This window comes from Chelonia mydas, chromosome 14 (genome assembly GCF_015237465.2).
Source record: "Chelonia mydas isolate rCheMyd1 chromosome 14, rCheMyd1.pri.v2, whole genome shotgun sequence".
Taxonomy (NCBI): Eukaryota; Metazoa; Chordata; order Testudines; family Cheloniidae; genus Chelonia; species Chelonia mydas.
The window spans coordinates 3369140-3391000 of record NC_051254.2 but is presented as its reverse complement, the minus strand read 5'-3'; the positions used below and the strand labels follow the sequence as shown (position 1 = coordinate 3391000).

Sequence of the window (21861 nt, the reverse complement as noted above, 5' to 3'; positions counted from 1 at the left end):
CTGCCAATAGACTACAATATTCACTTCATAGTTTGCCTTTGCTGCAGATATTCACGACAGCAAACGGATTTGCTAGAGCGTTTACAAGGAGCATAAATGCAGTTAAACAAAAGTTGTTTAAAAAGTCTCTGGAATGTGGGTGTTTTTTTCCCCCCCAGTACTTGCCTAGCTTTAATTGTTTAATTTCAGAGCATGAGAAAGTTCTTCCAGATACAAGGATGCTAGGGCCCAGCTATTTGGTACAGAGAGCAGTGCCACCTTATGGTATAACTTGTTTGTGCAATACAATAGAACCCTAGAGTTACGAACACCTCGGGAATGGAGATTGCTCGTAACTCTGAAACGTTCGTAACTGAACAAAAAGTTAGAGTTCTTGCAAAAGTTTACAAACGAACGTTGACTTAATACAGCTTTGAAACTTTACTATGCAGAAGAAAAATGCTGCTTTCCCTTTATTTTTTAATAGTTTACGTTTAACACAGTACTGTACTGTATTTGATTTTATTTTTTTCCCTCTCTGCTGCTACCTGATTGTGTACTTCTGGTTCCCAATGAGGTGTGTGGGTGATTAGTCAGTTCGTAACACTGGTGTTCGTAACTCTGAGGTTCTTCTGTAGATGGATACCGCACAACGTATTTAATTTGCATTAAATTAAAAACACCCAGGTCACACTCCAACATCTCGACTGCAGTTAGTGTCCTCTAACTCATGTTCGGAATCCACTTGAGCATTGCAAATGTTTAGTTTTTAAATTGTATTAGACAAATGCCAGCATCTGAAGATATTAATCTAGGTTTTTAAGACTGAAATGGCACCACGTGTGTCACGGTTATTACCAATGCTGGTTTTTATGGCCAGGATATCAAATTTTGGTTTTATTGCTGCTAACAAGGATGGCAGTAAAAGCTCCAGAATGTGGGATCCAGGGAGCAGTTTACAGCACAGGTAAGTGCGGTGCCTCAACTGTGACCTAGGTGTCTGAAGACAGCTCAGTCGCTCTGGCCCATTTTATTCTTGACCTATCTGCTGGACACACCAGCAGGCCTGGCTATCACAGTGGCTGGTTTTGTGAGGTAATGTTAAATGGGCAGCTCTAAACAGAGGCTACCAGGGCCATGCCTTTCATAGGAATTCCCATACAGCGTCAAACCCATAGTCAATGGGCCTCATTATCTTCTCTGACAGGGGCCAGCACCAGATGCTTTAGAGGAAGGTACAAGAAACCCCATAAGATGCAGTTGAGATGATAATCTCGTTAAGGAGGTCTCCTTCTCACATCTTACCAAGCTTGGCCTAAGTTCGGAAGCAAAAAAATTCTTATTCCTTCGAAAACTTTTTAGTATTGGAACTCTGGATACTTGTTATTGATATAAATGTCCAGTTCCTCCACTAATTTTGCTAAATTGTTGGCTTCCATGCCCTGTGTCAAGGAGTTCCACTGTCTAACTTTGCATTATTTATTTCCTTTCTTCAGGAGGGGCAGCTTGGCTGTCGGATGTTAACATCTGATCATTCCTGACCTGGGCCAGCTCTGTTCAGGTGGTCACCGTGGGAGGTTCTATATCCCACTAATACCGCACAACTTTGAATAACAGGATTAAAAAAAACTTCGACACTGAATATTCAGGGCTGGAGCAATTTCTGCTCATTCCCCTGCACCCCAAAAAAGGGGGGGCATGGCAAACTGTGGAACTAGGGGGAAGATGTTTTGTCTCAATTCTTGTGGGCAAGGCCCATTCCCCCTTCCGCTGGCCAAAGCTATTTTAGCCCCAGCCCTGGTGTCAGGCGCCCTGACTGTCCGCTCCTACGAAGGGGTGCAGCAGAGCTCAGCGTCCTCCATCGTCTCCCTCCTCGGCTACCCCAGGCCTCTCTCGGGGCCTCAGGCTTTGCACCGGCCCCCCCGGTTCTGGCCCCCGGGCCCCGCTTTCCGGCCCGCACAGGCAGCGGCTGGGCCGGGAGCCGGGCCAGGGCCGCGTGTCCCCAGGGTGCGAGGACAGACCGGGAGGGGGGAGGGGAGACGGGGGGGGGCAGGCCCCGCCCCCCCCCCGCCACACGCCCCGCTCCCTCACGGAACAGCCCCGCCCCCCAACACAGCGGTGGCGGCCCCCGGCCCGTCACGTGACTGCTCCGCTTCCGGGCCCCGCGGGCGTTGCTGGGCAACGGGGACACGCCGCCCGCGGCCGCAGGGAGCCGGGCCCGGAGCGGATCTGCCCCCCAGGCCGGGTGAGGGCGGGGGGGGGGATGCGGCTCGGCCCCCCTCCCCCCCCCCGGGTCTGCCCCCAGGCGGTACCTTGGCAGCCCGGCCCCCCCGCCCCCGCCACGGGGCGCCCCTCGTGCAGCGCCTGGCGCAGCCGGCACCCGCAGGCACTAGGGCTCCGCCGGGCAGCGTGTGGGGCCAGGGCGCAGAGCGCGGCCGCAGCCAGGACTCCTGGGTTCCCTCTGCTGGGAGCCATGTGTGGGGCCAGCAGCCAGGACTCCTGGGTTCCCTCTGCTAGGAGCCGTGTGTGGGGCCAGCAGCCAGGACTCCTGGGTTCGCTCTGCTAGGAGCTGTGTGTAGGGCCAGGGCGCAGAGCAGGGCTGGTGGCCAGGACCCCTGGGGTAACTCTGCTGGGAGCCATGTGTGGGGCCCAGGACGCAGAGCAGGGCCAGTAGTCAGGACTCCTGGGTTCGCTGTGAGCCGTGCGTGGGGCCGAGGGTGCAGAGCGGGGCCGCAGCCAGGACTCCTGGGTTCGCTCTGCTAGGAGCCATGTGTGGGGCCAGCAGCCAGGACTCCTGGGTTCCCTCTGCTAGGAGCCGTGTGTGGGGCCAGCAGCCAGGACTCCTGGGTTCGCTCTGCTAGGAGCCGTGTGAGGGCCCAGGGCGCAGAGCAGGGCTGGCGGCCAGGACTCCTGGGTTCGCTCTGCTGGGAGCCATGTGCGGGGCTGAGGGCACAGAGCAGGGCCAGTAGTCAGGACTCCTGTGTTCGCTCTGAGCCGTGCTTGTGGCCGAGGGCGCAGAGCGGGCCCTGGCAGCCAGGACTCCTGGGTTTGCTCTGCTAGGAGCCATGTGTGGGGCTGAGGGTGCAGAGGTTCGTACTGCTTTAACTATTGGTTTGAAATTGTATCGTTAAGGAGGTCTGACCCTCTAGCATGGACACAGTGTAAAGGTACTTGCCTCAGTTTATTCCTGTAAACACTCCTGTAATAATAATTAGAGGAATAAGCTGTACCGGCATAAGGCACATTTATACTCCTATAACTGCATCCATGCTAGGGGTGAATGGTTTTAACTATTTCAATAAAAAAAACCACTCACTCCCAACGGAAATAGTTAAACGGGTACAAAAACTGTGTAGACCAGGGGTTGCTCTTTAAAGGCCAAGGTCCCCATCTCCTGAATGTGCAATCATAGGTCAAAGGAAATGGTAGGAAAGCTTGTTGCATGCTAGATCCATTTAAGAAATTAGGGATACACTTACAAAACAGAGTGATAGAAATCAGAGAGGAAAGGCCCACTGGATCATCCAGTCCAGGATTGTTCCCTAATTTAAACTCTCATTTCTAAACACAGAGTGTAATCCCTTGGGGTAGGGACTACATCTTTCTGTGCCCCCCCCAGGAAGCATCTGCTGTGCAACACAGCAGTGAAACAGTAAGTTTGAAGCAGTGCAAAGGTGCAATGTTTCCTTCTCCCTTGCCTCAGCAGGCACCATGGAGATCGTCTATGTGTATGTGAAGAAGCGCAGCGAGTTTGGCCGACAATGCAACTTCTCTGACCGGCTGGGCGAGACCAACGTGGACATCCAGCCAGACCCGAGCCAAGCGTCAAACTTCATAGAGCGGGACCCCATTGATGCTGCAATACAGTGTGCCAGTGATATGTCAGAGCATGAGGTAGAGTGGGAGCAAACAGAGCTCTCTTTTAATGAATACTTGCTTGCAAGGCTTCCTCTGACAGGATAAGAGGGATGTGTCGCTTAATGGGGTTGCAGAGTTGGGTATGCTCAACAATGCAAGGTAGCCTTAATCAGTGATAAACTGGAGATCTTCTGGGACCCCATTTGTAGGAGGAGGATATAGGTATCAAGATCTCCTCTGCAAGAAATTTAGTGATGCTGCTGGTGTAATAATTGGGCGGTATTCAGAGAAGTTTGCAATGATGTTATCTCAGGGTTCTCACCCATCCTAAAATTCACGAGATGGAGCCAATATTTTCATTGCTGTCTCCTGCAGGACAGTTAAGAGCTCTGAGTTTGTCTCGTGGTTAAAGCATGAGACAGGGTTCTGTTGGTTCTGATTCACTGTATGGCCTTGGCAGCTCTAAGATGTTAAGACCTAAAGTGGATTTGATCTTAGCTACCTCACAGGAAACAAGTTGTGAGGCTCCATGGATGTTTGTAGCGTGGCTTGAGATCCTCTGAGGAGAACCTCCACCATAGCTGGAAAGAGACTCGTGTGTTGCAAACCTGGAATGCCATGAGAAAAGGGGGGTGGTTGGGGGGTTCTCACTTCTCTGCAGTCAGTGATGGTTAATAAAGAAAACGATTCATGAATGATTTCCTAAGAGCTCCCAGAGCCGGACTGATCCTTTGCAAAGCCAATCTGCTCCTCTTGGGTGAGAGATGAGAAGCTACTTTGGGTTTGAACTGTGGAGAAGTAGCCAATAATTCTTCATTCCAGTGCTGGCCCCTGTTTGCAATCACATTGTTGGAAACCCCTTTTTTCCAGTGTGGGGAGTAATAAAAGTAAGAACTTTGTTAGTCCAATTTGTTAACATTCCCAGATGAGCTCTCTGCCTTCCTTGTAATTTGCCCAGTATAAACAATAAGGGATTCCTCAGTTATAAGGTGTAATGCTACATGACCCACTGCACTCCAGTAGATGGAAGTTGAGTGGGGTGCTACGGACATTTGGTGAAGTGATTGTCCATAATTCCATTGTTAGCCACAGAGGGGACTACGAGCTCAACACTTGGTTATGGCCAGAAAAGTGACTGTAATGCTGGCAGCTTCTCACCATCTGTGTGAGTGTGTGTTCAGGTCAGATCTGCTGATGGCACTGACGAAAATAGTGTTTACTCCCCTTTGCCCCGCAGGAGCAGTACAGCCGGAGAGGCGTGTGCAGGGTTCTAATCTGCCTTGTGCATCAGCAACTGAACAGCCTGTTCTCTTCTGGCTGCTGGCTGTTTAGTCTTGGTGATGGCGTAGGAGCCAGAGAGAGGAGTTTTGAAAACCCAGGTGGAGTATGCAGCACTGACAAAGCCAGGGAAATTGGTAGTCTGAGCACTGGAATCAGTTCCAGATCTGGAATCAGTGAGGGAGTAAATGCTAGACCCCACAAAGTCAGCTCATGGAGCAGCTTTAAAAACCAAGCCCATCAGCTTTGTATCTTGCTTCCCTCTTGCTTTGTGTAACACTTCAGGTCAACACGGAGAGATTTGAGATGGAAAATCAGGGGGTTAACCACTTGGAAGGAGGGTGGCCAAAAGACGTCAACCCCCTGGAGATGGAGCAGACCATTCGCTTCCGGAAGAAAGTGGAGAAAGATGAGAACTATGTCTACACCATCATACAGCTCGGCAGTGTAAGGCCACTGTCCCATCCCTTTACTCTCCCCTCTCCTTTACTGCCCCTCTGCCTGTCTGCGTGTGTTACAGTTCCCTTTCCCATCATGCTCTGCTTGCTGCCTGCCCTCCCAAGCCACTAGGTTCCCCAAATGTCATATCATGGCTTATTTGCATGACTTGTTTCACAGCTGATGGAACATTGCATCAAACAGAACAATGCGATTAATATCTACGAGGAGTACTTTGAAGATGAGGAGACAACAGACGTAGCAGATGAGCCTCCGTCTGCAAAAACCATCAGTGTCTTCAGGTATTGGCAGCCAGGAGGTGCTGCGCTGTGTTCTAAGCATTCACTGTTCTGTTCCAGTCCATACTGACCATTGGGCCAGCTGAGACGGCTACTTCAGTTAAGCCTGCTCTGCTAAGCTGCATCTGCTGACAGGAGCAGGCATAACTGAAGCAGCCATCGCAGCAGATCCTAGCAGCAGTCCATCTCAACCAGAATTAACTGCAGGACATCCCAGCTATATGAATGGAAGGCTGGAGCTATAGCCTTTCCTCTGGTAGAGACAGTCTCTCTCTGCACTCGGACCAACCCTGTCAATTTCAACCTTGGCTCAGAAAGATAATCGTTGGAGATGTTTCAGAGTAGTAGCCGTGTTAGTCTGTATCCGCAAAAAGAAAAGGAGTGCTTGTGGCATCTTAGAGACTAACAAATTTATTTGAGCATAAGCTTTCGTGAGTAATATATAAATATAGATGCTCCTTTAGGTATTTCCAAATAATTCTTCTGGGAGAGCTTAATCCCCCACCTCACTGATTATTTGTTCCGATCTCTGAAAGTAGACTGTTTTTCCTTCCCTGTGTTTTGAGCACTAATTAATATGTCCTTCAAAAAACAGTCAAATAATGTTCATATGGGGAGAATCTAATGCACTTGCGGTATTATGGGGCTCTTTTTAGTTAGTGCACTTCAGTGAGTACCCCAGGTTTTAATATCTTTTGTACCACACAGTGTCAAAGGAATCTTCCTTCTTTGGTTTCTCAAGGATTTTTTTCAGTGTAGGGACCTGTGTAGTAACTTTTAAAAGTTAGATCCTGGAATGTAATTGAATTTCTATAAATTTCTAACGGGAAAGGTTTATTAGCTCATCTAGGTCTTCCTTTCACAACCCAATGCAGGATTGTTTCCTGTAATCAATACTCAAGGGTTTTAAACTTTCTAATTGAGATTCCCGCCACTTCCCTTGGGAGACTATTGCATAGCCTGGAGCATGACAAAATTGTTAGTAAGTTAATGCCATTGTTTTATTATCAAAAAGGGATCCAAATTTAATCAAAAGGACAGCCACGCATCTCTCCTGGCACCCAGATGGAAGCAAGAAGCTGGCAGTAGCTTATTCCAGCCTGGAGTTCCAGCGAAGTTCTAAAGATATGAGCTATGAGTCATACATATGGGATCTTGGTAAGAAGGAAAAATGCTAGAGTTAGTAATGCTTGGTCCTTAACTAACACGGTCCTTAATGTCTAGTAAGTGCTCTGAAGGTATTAACTAACTAATCCTCACAATACCCCCTGGGAGAGTAGAAAGAGGAGGTAGACTCCCATTTTACACATGGGGGAATGAGAAGAGGGGTTTAAGGTGTCTGAAACCTGACCAAAATATGGAAAACCGCCTGTAAAGACTGTCTCTCTGCAGGGCCAGATTTAGACCTCACGTATCACTAGGCACAGCATCTTCAGCGCCCCCACTGCCTACAGCTGACCTTTGTGTTTTTCGTAAAAAATTGAAATGAAAAGAAATATAAACACAGCCTCCTTGGGAAGGCATGAGACCCTCCACAATGCATGGTGATCCCAGCCTGAGCCGGGGCGCAGACCACCTGCCCCAGGCGAGGCGCAAAGGGGGGGGACTGTACCTCTCCCCACAGTGAGCAGTCCCCAGGTGTCTTCTGTCCCTCCCACAGCCTGGCGTGGCAGCCGCACTCCGGCTCTGCCTGTGTAAATAAATAGGGCATTGGCCACGCCCCTCCCTCTCCCTCACCGGCATGGGGCGGAGGCAGCAGGGTGGCCGAGATTGGGAAGGGGCTGGGACGCTCCCGGTCGGCACCTTCAGCAGCCACCTGGCCCTGGCCGCAGCTCACAGCTCCCCCAGACGGGCTGACTTAGACTCTTACCCTGCTCCAGCCCCACATGCTGGGCGGCCACCAACCCATGCCAGGAGCCCAGCTCCCCTCAGGGGAGTTGTATGTGTTAACCTTTAACCCACTTTTAACTTTTAGGCGCCCCAGGCACAGGCCTACTGCGCCTAATTGGAAATCCGGCCCTGGCTCTCTGGCTTCCCAAGATAGAGCCCTTCTAGCTTTTTCCAGCGAGCTCAGTTACATTTTCCAGACAGATTGGATTGTTGAAGTAGCTTATTGCCCATTCTGTTAAAAAGCAAGAAGCAACACGCCCTGGGCTGGGAAAATCATCTTGCTGAGGAACTTCCCAGGTGTATAGAACTTCAGTGCAGTGGGTGAGAGGGAGGGGTGTGTGAGAGAGATGTGGACATTAGAAGCAGGACTGAGTCCACCATTGAAAAACAAAAGGATGACAAGCAAAAGGGGCCGTGGAGTGTGAGGAGTGGACACCTCTTCCTCCCCCCATCATTTCACATGCCCTCCCAAAGTGAACAGACCTTTCAGACTGTGGTTGCAGCCCCCTGTGGCTGTGAAAGATGTGGGAGCTGGAGACATTCCTTCTTCTCCCAGCTGTCTGTCTAGTGACTTTCATTCCCAGCAGCTCGGAGCCCCTCAGTAATGATCCCATCTGCTTTTCCCTCCTTTAGAATCAAGGTGCTAAATGGGAAAAAAGTCATGCAGAATGGAGGCAGAAAGCACACGCCCAGTGCAACATGCCTTGTCCTTCTGTCCCAAGCCATGGCATGGCTCATATTCTGTTTGGAGGGAGACGACGAGGTGCATTTTTATCTGAGGCAGGGAGAGGAGTTGCTGGGCTATTTCAGGCACAGAACTGGAAGTCAGGATTCCTGGGTTCTCTTCCCGGCTGTTGTGATACCCTGGGCAAGTCATTTCCTCTCTCCACCTCCACCTGTAAAATGGAGAGAATACTTGTAAAGTGATTTTGGGTGAAGAGTGTGACATCGGTACTAGACATTACTCCGGATTAGTACATTGTTGTAACGGTTTCTACCCTGCCTCTCGCTAGCACTGAGTTCCTAACCCAGCATCTGTCAAAAACAGACCATTGGGCTAGATGCTGGAAAGACATGGGTTCTGGAGGTCACTGCTTAGTGTCCAGCCGTCCTGAGCTGAATTAGTTGGAAATGTTGTTTTCCTTTTGGGCTTCACTCAAACTTTACTTGTTTGTTTTGTCCCTTCCTGGTAGAAAATCCCAACAAACCAGAACTGGTTCTCAGGCCATCATCCCCGCTCGTGAGTCTGCAATACAACCCCAAGGACTCTCACATCCTGGTTGGAGGATGCTATAATGGACAGATCGGTAAGGGACATGGATTGTACGTAAAGCAACGCTACCAGGGGAACTGCTTAATTTTAATTCTGCACTAGCCTTGCTCCAGTGCTCATCTGCACAAATAATGAGGAGTCCTTGTGGCACCTTAGAGACTAACACATTTATTTGGGCATAAGCTTTCATGGGTTAGAACCCACTTCATCAGATGCATGGAGTGAAAATACAGAAGCAGGTATAAATACATGACGGGCTGGGGGTTGCTTTACCAACTGTGAGGTCAGTCTAACGAGATAAATCAATTAACAGCAGGATACCAAGGGAGGATACAGACTAACACGGCTACCACTCTGAAATCTGCACAAAGACTCTTTCGTGTCATCAGCTCCAAGGCCTGGAATACCGAATTGGAATCGGAGCCTTGGGGCTGCCATGACTGATGAGATAACACACGCTCACCTGATTAGGCAGCAGGTGGTGGCCGTGCAGGCTATGTGGCTAGATAATTCACCGTGACGTGATAGTGTTCCGGGGGAAGCCCATTCTGTCAGTGGCGGAGGTGGGTCATCCTGGACAAAGAGGCTGTGTTATTTCCTAGAAGAAAGGTGGTCATTTCATTTGTTTAGCCCCCAAAACATGTCAGGCCCTTTCCAGATGGGAAACAGACACGGATGTAGCTGGTGGAATGCTTTGAATTACTGAGTAACTTGAGTGCTAGTGAAATCAGCAGTCCCTGGAGACCGGAGGCTCGTGCTTATCCATAAAACAGGTACAGCCCAAACAGTGGCGGTAAGAGCTTCCTGTGCCCTCTACACGCACTGCCTGGCACCAGTGAGACTCAGCTCCGTTCTGTAGAATGGTCAGGTGGGTCTCTGTGTCCACCCAGTCTGCCCGTGTGCGCTTGTCCCTTCCTGCCTCTCACCTGCGGGAATCAGTGCAGCGGGGACTGCGGGGGGAGAGATGTGGACATTAGAAGCAGGACTGAGTCCCAACATCCGTCACCATTTTATTTATTGTCAACAGTAGCCCAGATACGGCCCATTCACCTAACGGGGGGACCTGCCCCCTGCCCTGGGGGATCTGCTGTGCTCAACTAGCTGCCATCGCCAACACAAATGTTCTCTCTGGAGATGCCCTGGGAATGTCCTTGCTCACCAGGGCGTCCTTCCCGTGGCATGGCTGTAGGTGCACCATGTCACCAAGCAGGCTAGGGCCGAGGACAGGAGGCTGCTGTTGTAGATCCCGCGCGCTGTACAGAACACTGTGTAGTGGGTAGCTGCTGGTGGTAGTGTTACCTGCTACTGCTCGCTTCCCCACTAATGTGCCTCGGGAAGTGAGCAGTGGCATTAGAAAATCTCGGAATAATTGCCTTCATTTCATTTGTAGAATAATTTTTGTTCCCTTGTTTTAAACATTAAAAGAGGCCCCCGTCTTTGCCAGATCCATGTAAGATTCTATTATTTATTCAGCCACGCAAGCCTTTCAATTTAATTATGCTCATTTTTATGTTTTCGCTGCCCTTTGCAGCAGCAATCTGATCTGGCAGGGCATACATTAGAAGGACATTATCATGCGCTCCTTAGGTGATGGAAGAGAGAGTCGATTTCACCTCATCCTTCACAGGGCTCCCCAGCGTGCAGCTGATGGCCCAGCAGAGCACAGGACTGTCACATTCAATTGTTTAATTATAACCGAGCAAGAGCAAGCAAGTGCCGCTCTGCCATGTCTGCAGAGAATCAACCCAGATGCCTAACCCTGGCAAAAGCAGGGCCAGGCAAGTCATTTACACCCAAAATGAGAGCTACCTTTATGCTGTGCTAGGGATTCTCCTCAGCAGCATCTGTGCCTGTCTGATGCAGAGATATGCATATATAATACCCGCTGTTTTTGTAGGACCTCCACTGATTTGTGCTCCTGCGGAGCCGTTAGAGGGTGCATGAGTTACAGGCTGTGGAGTGGTTTGACGCCAGCCTGCTATGCGACCTTGGGGCCTGGATTTCAGAAGCGCCAAGCACCCAGACCACCAGCTGGAGTAGATGGGAACTGGGGTATTGCTCAGCACCACTGCATACATCTCTGCTAGGGATAGGGGTCATCCCTTGCCTCTCCAAGGGCAGTTGGGACACTTGGACTTTCCTACACTGGAGTTTTTGGCTGCTGGTGTAGCTGCATCAGTGACTTGCTTAAGCCAGCTTCAGGCTGCCCTGGGGAACCCACAGTTTAGCCTTTGTTCAGCCCATCTACACTAGGGGTTGCAACAGTTTTGCTAGGTCAGTGTTACTATATTGGCAGCTAAAAACCCCAGTGTAGGCGAGGCCCAAATCAGTGGATGGTTTGACGGCTCTTTTGCGATGAAATGCACAAAGTAAGTGCCAGGTAGTCGCAAACTCTGCTCCTTATTCCTGGCATCACTGGGGTGCTGCTGAAGTGATAGCCAAAGGAAGACAAACTCCACGTTCGCTTCATCCAGTTAGAAAGCACCGAGAGGGGAAACAACCCATGGGAGCCAGGTGGAGCAGAGCCAAAACACTGGGGCGGGGAATGGTTATTCACCAGGTCCTCTTTGAGAGCTGCAACCAAAAGAGCGGGGCAGGGGATATGACACTGCTGATGGTCTCCTCCCCCTTCGCAGCTTACTGGGACACCAGGAAAGGAGGACAGCCGGTGGAGCTTTCCACTGTAGAATTCAGCCACAGGGACCCCGTGTATGGAACGATCTGGCTTCAATCCAAAACTGGCACAGACTGTTTCTCCGCTTCTACCGATGGGCAGGTAAAGGCCAAGAGAAAAGGCGGTCTGTGGTCTCCTCACGGCCAGCACCTGGCATCACCAAACGGCTTGGTAGCACTGACAGTCTCTGCTCAGAGGAGAGTTAGTTTGCCCTGGGACACTCCACTGCCCCCCACCCACAGAGAGGAAGCATGCATATACGTGTGTCCTGCCATTGCACGTCCAGTCATTCATGTGTTTGATTCAAGAGCTACCTGATGCTGGGTAGCATCTCTATACGAGAAAGAAACTCTGGGGATTATGAGAGCGAGCCACTCTGATGTCTCCCATCCCCTCTGCCAGGTCCTGTGGTGGGATATCCGAAAGCTGACCGAGCCCACTGAGACACTGGTGATGGACATCAGCAGGAAAGGAGTCTTGGAGAACGCTTTAGGAGCCATCGCACTGGAGTTTGAACCAACCATGGTGAGTGCCATGAGCTCACGTGGGAGGCTTTGTCCTGTGGTAGCCATTGTTCCAAAGACCCTGGGTGTCCCAGGTTACTTTCTGCTCAGACTGGGGGTGCTGAGCGAGGCTTCGCAGGCTTGTGCAGAGCTCCTAAGCCAGAAGCATGGTGGCCAGGATGCAATGCTTCAGAGAAGCAGTTCCCAGTGGTGGAATCCTTAGGCACAGGCTTGGGTTACGGTCAAGGGGGTGGGGAGGAGGGAACGTACATGTCTGTTGTATTAATTTAGATTAAATAAATGGGCCAAAGTTACTGTCTGACATTAACCAGTGTTAAATGAGGTCCGGGGTTTGGTATACAGAGGCATTCACTTGCTTAGTACCCTGGTAAACACACAGTTAGGAATCCTTTTAACCTTTTATTAAAGATACAGAAAAGAAGGGCAAACAGTGAAAGCCTTTGAAATGTAAAGTGTTAAGTGAGGCTTTCATTTTAAAACAGCCCTTGTTCCCTTTCCCTTAGCTGGAGAGTCTTTAAAGGGAAAACCCCTTGTTTGACAGGCTCTTAGATTGTATTAAAGGTGGTAATAACTGTCCTTGTGGGGAGAAAGAGAATAAGTGAGTTGAATGGGGCTGGAGCTGGCATTGTCGCTGTTGTTGTTAAAGTTAAGTCCCATTTTCTTTAGAAGGCAAAACATGATAGACATCCAGAAAAGAGCGTGAGAAAAGAACAGCAGAGATAGAAAATACAGCTTCTGTCTCTGATGTTGACTCCCACTTGCAGTCTCGCACAGAACATGGTCTTATCAGCCACTCCAAGTTCTGGCAAACTTTTACCAACATGGGGCTGTTTAGGGCATTTTGTTTAGCTGCCTTTTTGGTCACAGGCTGTCTGTCAGCAGTGTTGTAAAATGTACAGTCTTGGGCTGGCTACACCAGATTCTTGTTACACAGAAGGAAGGAGGAGAGAGAGAGGAAAGGGAAGATATTAGGCAGGGAAGGAAAAGGACACATGGAGGTGGGGGGAGAGAGAGACACGCGCACCCCAGATGGTGTTTGGGATTCAGCCAGGGGAGGTGGTGGCATCAGCTGGGTCCCTCTCTCTGCCCCGCTCTGGCCAGGACATTTCTCAGGATTAGGATGGTCCAGGGTCCCAAGAGGCGGTGGGGATGGTAGCCATGTTGGTGAAGCTCACTCCAGCAGACAGTCTTTCTCCCAAAGTCTTTCTTCAAGGACCCCAAAAGGCTGTGATGGGCAGAATAGCCCGTCCTCTCATTATTTCGGCTACCAATTAGGCCTCGTTTCCGATGCACCAGCTGTGGTTCACTGATTTCTGGTTCCACGCTTTTCTTGTTTACCCAGCATGATCTTAACACAGTCCCTGAGCTATATCAGGAGGCCTTTGTGTTTGGACTAATTCAGTCTGCCTGGCTCTGCACCTTTCCCCATCAACACTTGTTATTACAGGTTATTGGGACATCTTACGAACTTTCTCACACTTCCAACAGCTGAGCTCACAGCTAGGGTATAACCTCTCTGCAGGGGCTGAAGAGCATGAGTAACAATTTAGGGGAAACTATTAGGAACCAGGGCACAAACCCCAAATTGGCTGTGAGTTCTACACTTATTGTTCACCAACCAATCACCAAGTGCAAACTCCGCAGGCACTATAACAGCCGTAACATGGAGTCACAGACAGTCCTCTTGGGTACGCCGATCTGTCTCACCACCCAAGTCAGCCTGCCTTTGTGATAGATGGTCCCTTACACCAAGAATCACAGCAATATTCAGGCTACTTCCAACCCCAAAGGACCAGTTATTTACCCCAGGTCAGTTGCACCTTAGATCTCACACCAAAGACAACACTTGTAGCCAATCGTATAATACACTATCTAAAGATTTATTAAATCAGAAAAGGAAACCAGAGAGTTATTTACAAGGTGAAAGTAGGTAAACATAGAAACACAAATGAATTACAATCTTACGTTTCAAAAGATAATAGAAACTTCTCTAATGAGCAAGCTCTATGTGTTGTTTAGGGCTAACTCAGTCTACACAGCTGGGGATCTCTTGCTTATGCCTAGAAAAACTTGCCTTCCCAGAGTCCAAGCAGCACAGGGATAATCAGTTTCTCTTCGTTAGGGGTTTTATTCTCTTTTTCACCCACTCTTTTGGTTGCAAAGCTCAGCTGATGGATGGAGTCCGAGGCCTGGCTCATCTTCATGAGGAGGAGGCAGAATAACAGCAAAAGTCGTTTGTCCTCTTCCTGACAGTATGCAGGGAAATTCCAGCTGCAGCATCCCACAATAGTCTGTCTGGTATTGATGGACTTTTCCTTTTTGGAAGGGCGTAACACCTTCTGTTGAAGATCAACCCGTCACACTAATTAATGTCTCTCTCCTGTCTGGTGATTTACACAGTCACAGAGGTTCACAATACAATTGCTCAAATATTACTTTACAGTATGGGATGCGGCTTCTATAAGTGAGACTAATGCTGGCTGCAAGTCACAAGCATTCAATAAAGTCTAAACACTAAACACATTTGTAAAACTCTCAAGCCTATTTTAACAATACTAACCCCGTTGAGCCAGACAGATGCCTGCTAAGTATTTGTCAGTGTTCAACTGAGACATGGGGACCTTGGCATGAGCTTGCACCTGGCCTGCCAGTGTCTCACAGGGTACATTTGTAGGCCCAGTTAGTATGACATCTCATACGGTCCTGGCGTTGTGTAGGGTTCAGCAGGCAAACCAGGTTCTCTACACACTGGTTTATATTTCTCAAACATGTTGATTTCCTGAGCTTCCACACCATTCACATGCTTCATTACCATGCACCACATCTGTCTGCATTCAGAGTAACTCCACTGACTTCCATGGGGTTACTCTGGATTTACATCAGCGGTGCTGAGAGCAGGATGTGGGCCCATATGTGTTGTGTACAAATCTGCTTGATTTTCAGAGAGAGGCTGGCCAGTGCCATAAAGCATCTCGAATGCTGCAGGTGGTAATCTCTGCGCACAGCATGGGTTTCCTTCATGGAACCAGCACTTAACAAGCCCGGAATTTATTTATTTTCTCCTGATCTTGGCATACAACTAAAGGTCTCTGTTAGAGGACTGGGGTGATAATGGCGTGAGATTGTTGTTTGTTGCTAAAGTCGAGTATTTGCAGCATACGCAGGGCTCTTCCTTGGGAAGCCTGCTGGGTTCTACATTAGTAGGTGTAAATTATCCAGTGTTGTGTTTTGGCTTCCCTTTCCCCGCAACCCCTGCAGTTGGTTGCTGCCGAGACAGGAAAAATCAGATCTAGACTCTAAGGGATCTCTAGTCTCCAGAGCCGGCAGGGGCCGAGCCGTGATAAGCATCTTTATCTCTGCGTTGCACAGCTGAGCAGTGCTGTAATTGCTGAGAATGGAGGGTTGCGTAGAGCCAGTGGGGGGCTGCAGTTGATAAGTATCCTGCTCTGTGTGCGCAGAAATTGGGATGTTTACGAAGCGATGAGGCCAACAGTGAATGAGAGCTGGGGGGCTGCTTTGACACTGGCTCTGCAGAGCAAACCTCAACTGCATGGAAGTGCCTTTGGTTTAAGTGTAGCCCTGAAGACAAAGGAACCGAGCTGTATATGACAATGTAGGGATGGGGAAGGCCTGTTGGATGAGACTCCATCTCTCCAGCAAGGCATCAAGAAATGTAACCTCAGTTTATATACACAGGACATGAAGCTTAGGCAAAAAAAACAACTAGTGCGTGTCCAGGGAAAGGCCAGAATTCTAGGCAGTCGCTTGATCTTCAGTGGATTCCACGCTACTTTCACCAGCTTCGGGAAGCTGGAGTTGGGCTTGTTCCTAGAATGGTGGATCTCACCAACAGTGCTCTAGTTAATAGCACACCAGCCAGTTTTCAATGCTGGGTTCAGTTCTCCTCTTGATGCACGCTGGAAGAAAGTTTGCCTGCGTAACTCCTACGGGCATTACTTGGATCCAGCTACACCCTCGCCTTCCACTCATCTAGAGGAGAACAAACCCCCTTTCTGGGACCTGCCCTTCATGTGGGAGATCCTCTCCCGCTGGAAGAGCATCCCCAACCCAGTGATAGTTGCATTCAACTGTATTTCCGACCACAGCCGACCAAGTTCATGGTGGGGACGGAACAAGGCATGGTGATCACCTGTAACCGCAAAGCCAAGACACCTGCTGAAAAGATAGTTGGCACATACAGTGGGCACCATGGCCCCATCTACGCCCTGGCAAGGAACCCTTTCTTCCCCAAGAACTTCCTGACAGTTGGGGACTGGACTGCTCGGATCTGGTCTGAGGACTGCAAGGAATCATCCATCATGTGGACAAAGTAGGCAATGGGTTTTGTTTTGCACGTACTGTTTTTGTCCCTGATTTATAGGCACAGGATGGGGTTTCAGAAGCATCTCAGTGATAGAGGAGCACAATTCTCCGTCTATTTTAATGGCACTTCAGTGCCTGAATCACTGGGCTTTGGAAATCCCACCTGCGGCCCCAGCAAGTGGTGGTGGCAGGAAATTGTTCCTCCCCGCACAATTAGGTTTCTTTAGAATTCCCCTTGCAGAGCCACAGAGCTCGAGCCATCGTGAAGACAGAAGCAGAACAGGAGTGAAGGGACCTGGATTCACTCTTGGTCCGGTTGCATGTCCCAGCCCCAGTATACGTGTAAGGCAGCTGCCTAGCATGTCTAGCACAGCAATGCATGGCATGTTAAAGCCACGCACTCAGGGAATTCGGCAGTTATTCCAATGTAGCATAGCTCTTTAATGTGGATTCTTCAGCACCAAATGGTGTGAATGAGTTGTTCTAAGAGCTGCTGGATTTCTTGGCAGGTACCACATGGCTTACCTAACAGATGGGTGCTGGAGCACCATCCGGCCAGCTGTCTTCTTCACAAGCAAAATGGACGGGACCCTTGACATCTGGGACTTCCTCTTCAAACAGAATAACCCCTCCCTCAGCGTGAAGGTTGGGTCAGAAACATGTCGTCTTTTACCTTTGTGTCTCCTCTTCGCCCACTGGGTGGGAGCGGAGACCAAGCCGTTGCAGGGATCTGAACCATTGCAGGGATGTGCCAGGTGCTTCGCAGACCAAGGCCAGTGGAAGGCTGCACCCAGGCAGTGCTTTGAGTTGCCTGTGTTGAGTTCTGCAGCAGGAGCGAGCTAGCAAACGCATCCTGGCCAGCGCTGCCGTGGAGGAAATAAAGTGGCCAGCATAAGCTCTGGTGCACACATAGGCACTCACCAATGTCTCACTGTTCGGGCAACCCAAACCTGTAGGAAAGAGATGTTCCCACCAAGTTTTTGCTGTGTCGTGTTTCCAGTGTGCGCCTCCTCGTAGTAGCTGGGAGCAGGAGCCAGGCCTCCCACCTCCCCCGTTTAGGCCATGTCACACACAAGTGAAAACATCTTTTAAAAATCCGTTTCAGCGAGTATTAATGACTAGTGCCTGAGGCGCGCGTGTCAGTCAGTCCTGACATGCTGAGCCGTGTCGCCAGCCTGCCCTGAGACAGGCGCCCTGACACTCTGGTGATGGGCAGCACCGAAGCAGTAAACTCCCCAAGTGGTCCTTCCTCCCCAGGTCTGTGACGAGCCTCTCTTCAGCCTGCGTCTGCAGGACAACGGGCGTTTCATTGGCTGCGGTTCTAAGCTGGGCACAGTGACCCTGCTGGAGGTCTCTTCTGGGCTCTGTACCCTGCAGAGGAACGAGAAGAACCTGGCCACGGCGGTGAGTGTCTCGTGCTGCAAGTGGCCGCGTGGGCCTGGCTGTGCTAGCTGCCACAGGTGAGCTCAGGGTCTGCTTTGAACCCGGATGCTTCCAATCTCCCTCGTAACGTTTGCCAGTAGAAACTTGCGTGATGCAAGTGGTTGGCATGGATTGTCGTTAACGGTCTGGGAGTACATGCACCCACGCTGGGGGTTGCTCTGGGGCACCCAGGTTGTCTATGGACAGAAGCTGCACCTGTTTAACTTCAATTGGATTAAAACCAGATTTAGTTAAACCACTGCAAAGCCCTGTGTGGATGCACTTATATCTGTTTAAGTCTGGTTCCGTGGATTTCATTTTGCCCCCAGGCGTAGCTAACCTAGGTTAGAGCGGCCACACAAAACATTGCACCAGTTTAACTAAAATGGGCTTCAAATCAAACCTGCCATTAAACCAGTGCAGCGTTGGGTGTAGTCCAGGCTTTCCGCAGGGTCTCTCTGGCAATAGGATGGTGCAGTGTTAGGAGGGGTTCTGAGGTAGGCAATCCTGGGCCCATACTGCAAAAAGGGGGGCATTCTGGTGGCATTCCAGGTCTCACTAACATCAGGGACATGGACCCCTGTGTTCTCCAGCCTTCCTCCTCTGCGCTGTGCGGGGCTGGCTCTCTCTATTCCCCTGGTGTGTGTAGGAGTTTTAAGGCAAAGACTCACCCCTTCACCCCTGGTGGCGGGCACAAGGGGAAACACTTGGGTTCCTAAGTAAGTGACCTGATTTCTCCAGGGTGCTGAGGACCCCAGCCAGTGTGGCAGCTCCTCGTCACGGCCCATGGAGTAGGGTTAGGTGCCTAGCTTTAAGCCCTGGAGCTCATCCTGAGGCACCCTGACGCACTTGACCTGTGTAACTGCTTCACAGCAGGGGCCAAAGCGCCAGAGACCCCACTTGTGGGGACTCTGCTGTGTGAAGGAGACCTGTGGCTGATCCCTGGATGGAGGGGGATTGCGGGAATGCCGAGGGCATGGCTAATGTGTGCACTGAGCAGCGGGACCTGCTGTGGGGCAGGAGGGGAACAGCCTGGCGCACTGTAGGGGCTAACGGCATGGGTTCTTAGGGGTTCTGCTTCAGTTCAGGGGCCAGGATTCCTCCCCACAGCCCTCTCGCTGGCGACCCAGGTCCCTGAGCCCTAGCCCTCTCCTGCCCCCTGTGCCTCTCAGATGTTTGAGCGAGAAGCAAAGCGAGAGAAGATCCTGGAGGCCCGGCACCGGGAGATGCGTCTGAAGGAGCGCACCAAGGCTGAGGGCAAGGAGGAGGACATGAAGGTGGAGACGGAGGAGGAGAAGCCTGAGGAGCTGCTGGCCAGAGTCCAGCAGGAGTTCTTCGAGGTCATCGAAGCAGAGATCAAGAGGAAGGAGCGGGCAGCCAAGCTGTCGAAAGCTCAGGTAGCACAGAGACGAGGTCTGCAAAAGGGATGGGGGGGTGGCTCTCTGACCACGGTGCTGCAGGCTGGAGCTGGCGTCTAGGAGGCAGGTCGATGAGCTCGGGGTGGGCGGCACATCACGTGCTGTGAGGAGACCAAATGGAAGTGCAGCTCTGCTCTGCAAGGGCCCTGCGATGAGGGACTTGCTGATTCCAAATCAGGTGGACTCAGTTAAAAGTCAGAGGTGATTTCCCTACCTACCAGTCCTGCCGCATGTCTTAGACCTGTGACGTTTATATCAGCCGTCAAGCTGCAGGATTCCTGTCTGAGAACATGGCGTTCACCCAGCAGGGCAGGGAGAGCCCAAGGAACAGACTGCTGTTTCAGGCTAATGGTCTGTTTGCCTTTGCTTTCATTTCATTGCAGGGGACCCCGATCCCCTGACAATCACTTAGCTGTCCCCCGTAGGTTTGATGGATGTGAGCCTGGCCCTGCGTTGTTCACACCATTGTCACTGAACTTCTGCAGTTATTCACTTAACCTTCCAGTACCGGCTTCCCCCCATGAAAGAACAGTCTGTTTGACAGTATCAACTGCATCCCTATGGAGAAGATGATTTCTGACTGACTGCACTTTTGTCCCGTTTACCAGTGCGCTGCCTGTTGTGGGGAATTCTGCCGGGCTGGCACAGATTCCACAAGAGCGGGGGGCTGATTTTTATAGAGGTTCTAAGTATTCACTGATAAAAGGCCAAAGCAGCAGAGCTGGGCAGGGAGCTGTTTCAGAGAGAAAGAGAGTCTGTAAGAGCAGGTTTTCCATGCCTGGGGACTTGGAACACAACGATCTCCCTATTCCTTTCAGGAGAAGGAAGTTACAGATGAAAACGAGGACGAGGACCCTTACAAGGTCAGGATACACCCCAGGCTACCCTCCTTTCCCCTCTGTAGACTGATTCCCCCATTTCTACCCCCCCAGACTCCTGAAAAGCCCCCACACTGTGGCTTTTTTCAATGTCCCTCCTTCTCTGAGCACCCCAGCTTGCCAGTCACACACCGATCCCCATGTGAAATTCACACAGGAGCCAAAATTAGGGGCATCCATATCCCAGCAGTCTCACCTGCACTGCAAGAGGGAACCGTGTAACCGGGTCCCCCATGTGGCAGCGCCCAGAGTGTAGATGGAGCTCTGGGTTCTTTGCGAAAGGAGGGGTTTGAAAGGTGTGTATTCTCAGGGGGAGGAGCCCAGCTTTCCTCCCTCCTACCAGCCCCACTCAGGATATGCTGTGGGGCCAGTCCCCTTCCTAAGGACACCAGGCGGGTTTGGCTTGGGAGCTTGCGCCTAACCCTTTATTCTCAGCTGCTGCTTCTTTCCCTATGAACTTTCCCTCTCCCCTTGTACATGAGCAGCTAACCCTACCTCTCCGTGCAGCCAGCCTTCTTGGGCGGCCCCTTCTAAGGCAGCCATCCCATTCCTTTGGTCAGCTGCCGTGGGGCTGGCGTGGGGAGGGGGCTTCCTGTCAGCCTCCATCCTGTGCAGTGCTTGGACCCAGGCATCCTGTGTGATGACATGCAGCACAGCCGGTGGAGCCAGAAAGAGGAAGCGTGGATTCTTCCCCACTGTCTTGTGAGCCTGCCGAGGTTCAGGAGGGCCAGCTAGTGCAGCTCACTGCACCTGTGACGGATCTGGACTCCCCTCCGCTGGCTGGCAGGGCATTGGGATGCTGTCTATGGGAAGAGACTCTGGGCCCCAGGAGACCCTCCTTGGCCTAACCCCTGTTCTCTCTCTGCAGGAGGAGTGAGCCTGGTGTGTGGATCACAGTTGCACTTAATTTATTCTCGTACCAGTGCAGGTTGTTTCCCCTTTTGATCTTTTCTACAAGATAGACTGGATTAATAAACAGCAGCACTTTTAAGCCATGTCTGGTTGGATCCAACAGATATCAGGGTGGCGGGATCTGTATGTTACAATCCGCTTTGCATCCTGAATCGATGGAAGAGGCGGGCAGCCATTCCCCGGCCGCTGCTCTCTGCTTAGAGACCGTGCTGTCTCCCACACGCGGACCCACAGGCTGAGCAGCAGCAGCTGCTAGAGGTCTGTGCCGTGTTCTGTTCCGCCTGCTCTCCTTCACCCACCTGCCCACAGGAGCATGGGACGTTCCCCTTCCCCTCAGAAAGCAGCATCTTTATGACATGACAAAAGGCCAAACAGTCCTGGGCAAACACTTGGCTCCTCTCCTTGTCCCACCATACACCCTGCAGCCACTGCGCCAGCTCATCTGGCCTCGCGATCCCAGCTGGGGCGACCTGTCTAGTCTGTCGAGGTTCCCCTGTGACACTCATCCACACGCGATCTGCTTGGGTCATGGAACTGATAGGCCTGTTCCAAAGCCGCAGGCACACTTGCCACTCTCCTGCGGACAGTAAAGGGGCCAGGCGCTGGAATACTCCCTGGGGAGGGGGTACGAGGATGCACCGTGTGCGTGTGTGTTTGGCTGCAGGCATGCACGTGGCCCGGAGAAGCAGGGACTG

At 51.1% G+C, this 21861-nt stretch overlaps 1 protein-coding gene across 2 annotated transcripts; it reads left to right on the top strand.

The window, feature by feature from the left end:
- The first annotated feature begins 2081 nt into the window (after window positions 1–2081).
- DNAI2 (dynein axonemal intermediate chain 2) lies at window positions 2082–21245 on the top strand. 2 transcript variants are annotated; one of them, XM_037914658.2, is made up of 14 exons: window positions 2082–2224; window positions 3683–3873; window positions 5401–5562; window positions 5734–5855; window positions 6868–7010; window positions 8936–9049; window positions 11652–11791; window positions 12092–12214; window positions 16320–16543; window positions 17046–17181; window positions 17794–17940; window positions 19131–19355; window positions 20195–20239; window positions 21123–21245. In XM_037914658.2, the coding sequence occupies exons 2-14, from the start codon at window positions 3691–3693 to the stop codon at window positions 21129–21131; spliced, it is 1773 nt and encodes a 590-aa protein (XP_037770586.1). In that variant the 5' UTR covers window positions 2082–2224; window positions 3683–3690; the 3' UTR covers window positions 21132–21245. The 2 variants fall into 2 exon arrangements, with proteins under 2 accessions (XP_037770586.1, XP_037770587.1); XM_037914659.2 differs by having other exon boundaries at window positions 2144–2224; window positions 3686–3873.
- The last annotated feature ends 616 nt before the right edge of the window (window positions 21246–21861 follow it).

Coding starts and splice junctions, on each gene's coding strand:
- DNAI2 (XM_037914658.2), top strand. CDS start 3,691: ATGGAGATCGTCTATGTGTATGTGAAGAAGCGCAGCGAGTTTGGCCGA. Junction 3,874..5,400: donor GTGATATGTCAGAGCATGAG/GTAGAGTGGGAG, acceptor GTAACACTTCAG/GTCAACACGGAGAGATTTGA. Junction 12,215..16,319: donor TGGAGTTTGAACCAACCATG/GTGAGTGCCATG, acceptor TTCCGACCACAG/CCGACCAAGTTCATGGTGGG.